The sequence below is a fragment of the Bison bison genome, unplaced genomic scaffold (assembly GCF_000754665.1).
Source record: "Bison bison bison isolate TAMUID 2011002044 unplaced genomic scaffold, Bison_UMD1.0 scf7180017864280, whole genome shotgun sequence".
Taxonomy (NCBI): Eukaryota; Metazoa; Chordata; class Mammalia; order Artiodactyla; family Bovidae; genus Bison; species Bison bison.
This window is the reverse complement of record NW_011494852.1, coordinates 3,985,888-3,991,203: the sequence shown is the minus strand read 5'-3', so window position 1 is coordinate 3,991,203 and position 5,316 is coordinate 3,985,888. Positions and strand designations below refer to the sequence as shown.

Genomic DNA, 5,316 nt, shown 5'->3' with positions numbered 1-5,316 from the left:
GCCAACTTGACCTAGTTACCACTGATGGAACACTCCACACACATCAGCAGATATGCCTTTTCAAGCACACACAGAAGCTTTCACCAAGATAGACTGTATTTAGGGCCATAAAATAAAGTCTCAATAAATTCCAAAGGACTTAAGTTATATACAGAGTATGTTCTCCGATCACAACAAAACTCATTTACAAATCAGTAACAAGAAGATACCAGGGGACTTCCCTGGTGGCCCAGTGGTTAAGAATCCGCCTGGCAAATCCAGGCGAGGTGGGTTCAACCCCTGCTTGGGGAGCTAAGACCCCACATGCTGTGGAGCAACTAAGCCCTCACGCCACAACTAGAGAGTCTGGGCACCGCAACTAAAGATCCCACATGATGCAACAAAGGCCCAAAGCAGCCAAATAGATAAATGTTCAAAAAAAAAAAAGATAATCCAGAAAACCTATAAACATTCATAAGTTAAACAACACATTTCTAAATAATCCCATGGGTCAGTGAAAAAATAATCAGGAAAACAAGAAACATTCCAAATTGAATAACAAGAGAACACAACGTGTCCAAATGGGATAACGCTAAAGCAGTATAAGACTGAAATCTGCAACTATAAAGGCCTGTATTGAGAAAAAAGAAAGGTTTAAAAATCGTCTTAAAAAGCTGGGGGAAGACACCCAGCAAACTAAACCCCAGTTAAGCAAAACACATAAATTGGTCACAGTATGAGTAGGAACCAAGAAATAGAAAAAGCAACTAAGCAATCAGTTTTCACGTAAAGATCTGGATTTCTGGCTTCTTCAGAGGTTGAGTAGTGAGCCCAAATTCTGACACAGCAGCAACGGCGGGCACTGTGAGACCACCCTTCAGGCAGGACAGACACACTGGCCCCCAGTCACTGCTGGGGACCACCACTCCCCTTTCTGCTACACCAGGTATACTGACTTCCTTGGGGCCCTGAAGACATCTGCCTGCGGCCCAGAGATGGGCCCCTGTGGTATCAAGAAACATGGCAAAGAGGGAAAAGCAGAAAAGGTCGATTGGAGGTCCACTTTGGCACAGTGTCTCGGGTCCTGTGGCTGTGAGGGACAAAGAGGGCAGAGTTGAAGTGGCCTGGCTCTCAGGTCTGGCTTGAGTAATCATGACAGGGATCCCTCTTGCTGCTCTGGAAGAAGGAGGCTTTGGGAAGGAGGGACAACGGCAGGTTCTGGTTTGGACAAGTTGAGTGTGAGATGCTTCAAGGACAACCAGCAATAGAAATTTGGAACGAGCACCCCAAAATATGGGTCCAGAGGAGCATGAGAGAGATGGAGCAGAAAGACAGCTGTTGGCAGTGCACAGGGTTGGGGAGCCCTGGGAGGACATCAGGGAACAGTCTCATCTTTTTGGAGTCACATACTTTTCTGGAGAAAGCCCGCAGACTCTCTCCTGGGAGAAATGACACACACCAACATCTGGAGACAGGGACTAGGGGAGACTGACCGTCCCCAGGCCTGATGTTTCACTCTCCTGACCACTGGAAGAAGGGGCTGGACCCCAAGAGATACTAACAGCCAAAGCAGCTTCCCAACTTTACCCATCATGAACAGTCACCTGGGGAACTTGTTTTAGCGCAGACTCCCAGACACCCTCAGACCTACCCATTCAGCATCTCGTGAGGACGACCTAGAGATGGTGATTATTAACAAGCTTTCCAGGTGACCAGGAAGCCCTGCCCTCAGGAACAGGCTCGGAAGGAGAACCAGGGCAAGGAGAGCAGAAAGGAACGTTCCCGAGAGGAGGGGAATGGGCAGGGCCAGATGCTTGGAGTGCAGGCAGGAAAGGAAGCCAGTGGATTTGGCAACGAGGTCATCACGGGTGACCTTAAATGGCGCCGTTTTGGTAGAGAAATGAGCCAGATTGCCAAGGGTACAGGGAGGCTGCCGGGCAGAGGGTGGGTCAAACGTTCTGCAGGTTAGGACAGAGTGGGCTGGCTGCAGCTGGTCAGAAAGGGCAAGGTCATGAGCAGGACTGACTTTTATAGGATGAGGAAGAGTCAAGACTTTGGAGCTGGATTAACCCAGTGAGAGGCATAGTGACAGCAGGGTGGAGAGTGACTGGCTCATCTTCCAAGAGTTGTTTGCTGTGGTCTTAGCAGGTAGCACAATAGCCTGGGGGTAGCTGAGGGCTCACGTCTCAACGCGCTGCACCCTCACTATGAGCCTCTGGGGTAGTCACGTTAACACATTCGTACACAGGACTAAACAGGCACAGAGATGAAGAGCCAGTCCAAGGTCACACGACTGGTATGTAGCAGAGCTGGGACTGCCTGGGAGCCAATAGGAGACCCCTCAAACCCACCACACCCCAAAACCAAGCTCATGCTCACTGCTTCCCTTTAAATGAACCTGACCCCATCATAAAATCCTGATTCTTCAGCCTTGGCCTCTTCTCCCCTACAGCTTGTCCCCTCCCCTGACCCCCTTTCATGCCCTGTCCTGTCTGAGGCCCACAGGTGCAGTCACCTCCTATTTTCCTAGCTTCTGGCATCCCGTCACCCTTAGTATCCAGTCTCCATAAACAACCCCTCTGTTGACTTCCCCTCGAACCAGCACAAAGATCCAGGAGTGGGGGCCCTGGGAGGGCCTGTGACAAGACCCATGTGATCTGGCCCTGGCCAGTCCTCCCATGACTCTGCCAACTTCCTCTTTCCTTTCCTGAATTCTGCTCTTCTTCAATCACACCGAGTCTGTTCCAGCTCGGGCTGGGTGTTTGTACTTGCTTATCCCTCGCTGTCTGGGACTCTTCCTCAGGCTTGTGGGCAGCCCATTCAGGCACCTGCTCAAGCGTCACTTCTAGAGAGGCCCACAAAGCTCCCTGCCACCATAACCCTCCAAGTCCTTACCAGCCTTATCTTCCTTCACATGACACATGACTTACGCTCCCTGACGTCTTATTGCACCTTTGTGTAGTTTCTGTCTCTCCCACCAGAATGAACACCCTCTGAGAGCCAAGGTGCCTGTTCCATTATCTGGGTGTATCTGAGGCCTAGAACAGGGGCTGGCACCTAGCACATATGTGCTGAGTAAAGGTCTGAACTCACCGAGCCGCTCAGAGCATAGCTGCATCAGCCACCCCCCATCAAACACAGTGAGGACTCTCAAGGCCTCACCCTGACATTCAAGGCCCTCCTTGGCCCTCCCAAGCACTCCACAAGGAACCTCTGCTACAACCAAACCAGCACCCCCGGAGCAACCCTTCTCCACCCTGACTTCCTGTGCTTCCCTCTGCTGGACAGGCACTCCCAAAGGCCACCTCCCTGGGGAAATATCACCTGCTCCTCCAGTCAGTGTTCAGTCACACACTACCTTGAGCCAACCCGAGTTTCCTAAACACTCCACGCTAGGTTCCATACCTAGCACAGGGCACATACTGCCCAGCCTAGAATCCTCCTTCAGGAAGTATCTGCCAAATGACGGCTATTTGGGTGGAAGTGTTCCCTGGACATGTTCATGTGCCGGCCTGAGCCAGAGACACAGACTGCCTGCAATTTCATTTCAGATGTACTTTATCTCAGATCTGAGCTACTTCTGGAAGCCAGGCAAGCAGTGGGGTGGGGGGCTTGAGCAAACCAGCTGCCACATGGGAAGGCAGGTCCAGCTGCACCAGAGCAGCCCAACTTTCCCAGAGGAGCAGAAAATCCACACATGAATGTGAAACTCGCCATTTAAACTGCTGGTCATTACTTTAGAGTCACCAGCCAGGAAGACAAATATACCACAGCTCATGCCTCCTGCCTATATCTGCTGCTGACAAGTAGCCTCTCTGCTTCTGCCTTCCCAGCATTCAACCAACACCTCTCGAGTACTTGGATCAATAACCCGGCCACTGATCTGTGACTCCAAACACCCAGCTGGGGTTGAGCCCATGAGGCCTAGCAGCTCCTGCCTGACCTTACCTTCATTATGCTGAGCTCTCCTTCTCTCATCCCGTGGCGTTCTCGTCCCGTCGATTTTCCTAGAAGAGTATGGAAAAAAATGGGTACATGTTACCTCCAGCCTGTGTGTCCAAACATTTATTAAGGAGTCAGACTTAAAAATGATCTCTGCAAGACAAATCGATATGCAGAGACAAAGAGAGGGAGAAAATGGTATTTTCTTTACTTAAACTAGAAAAGCAAAAGCTGACCAAAAAATACACCAACTGCCTGCTGTGTATTCAACTGCCTGGTTCCCATCCCGGGAAAACCTCCTCTTTTTGGGTGCCCACGACAGGCCCTCCCAGCGTCCCCTATTCCTGGGACCAGGTCTCCTGCACATACGGGGAGTAGGGGTGTGTCCGAGGTGCAATTGTCCTCTGCGTTCCTGTCTGAAGCACGTCCTGGGGCGTCATCATGACATAGAACTGGCCTGCAGGGAAAGTGGGGGTTAGCACTAAAACTGGGGGCAGAGTCAGAACTGGCTAGGGGTTGGGGGGGAGCTTCCCTCCCTGCTAGGCCTGTTGCCTCCCCTGCCTTCCGCCCTGGCCCCTTCCTTCCTTTACCTCCAGCCTGCAAGCTCTGGTCTGTGGTCTGTACGGACACAGCCGTGGTATCTCCCACACTGGACGCTGGGAAATAGGCAAACCGGGCCTCCCCACTGACAGCCTCAGCAGCCGGGCTGCCACCATTGCTGAAGGGATTTTGGATAACAGCCTAGGGAGCAGGAGGACAGAGGCCATCCTTAACCATCTTTGCTTCCCAATCCATCCCCTAGCCACCATATTTGATGTTTACTGCATTCTCTACAGAGAGTGGGGAACCCCTGTGTCCCACTCTGCCCTGTGTCTCACAGCCCTGGAACTTGACAGATACTAAGCAATCACTTGGGGAGCTGACCCACTTTTAACTCTAAGAGAGTGCCCTGTGACCATGATTCCCATTTCACAAAACAAACAAAAAAAGATGTTCCGAAGGTCTTGCCCCAGGTTTCACCGTGCAAAACAAGAGATCTGACCTGAGGGCCTGAAGGCAGCATCTTAGTCCCACGTGCCCCACCCCCTTGGCGCTCCCCAAGAACAAAGTCAGTGTCCAGTGCCCCTTCTCCATCCCCCCAGAGGATGCTGGGCACCTACCAGTGGGAAGGGCGCTGCGGGACCTGGGGGCACAGAGGCAGCAGCGGGGCCGGGGCGCTGGGTGGCCCCATCCACACCCACCTGGGTCACAGCCTGCTGCCCCCCTGCGAAGGCAGCCGTAGACACGACGCTGACGGCGCCTGCTGTGTCGCCCTGGCCGTCCAGCTGACCATCAGTCACCTGGACTACGCGGTACGTCACCTGCAGGGGGCGGCAGAGCAGAGAGACCCGCGCT

The 5,316-nt window shown here is 52.5% G+C and overlaps 1 protein-coding gene across 1 annotated transcript in view; it reads right to left on the bottom strand.

The window, feature by feature from the left end:
* The window catches only part of USF2 (upstream transcription factor 2, c-fos interacting), a 9,602-nt gene that overhangs the window by 3,716 nt on the left and 570 nt on the right, over nt 1–5,316 (bottom strand). Inside the window, exons 2-5 of the mRNA XM_010849293.1 lie at nt 5,082–5,314; nt 4,512–4,662; nt 4,291–4,378; nt 3,928–3,986 (exon numbers count right to left, since the gene is read on the bottom strand). Of these exons, the coding sequence (XP_010847595.1) occupies nt 3,928–3,986; nt 4,291–4,378; nt 4,512–4,662; nt 5,082–5,314 (531 nt within the window). The remainder of the gene's footprint in view (nt 1–3,927; nt 3,987–4,290; nt 4,379–4,511; nt 4,663–5,081; nt 5,315–5,316) is intronic.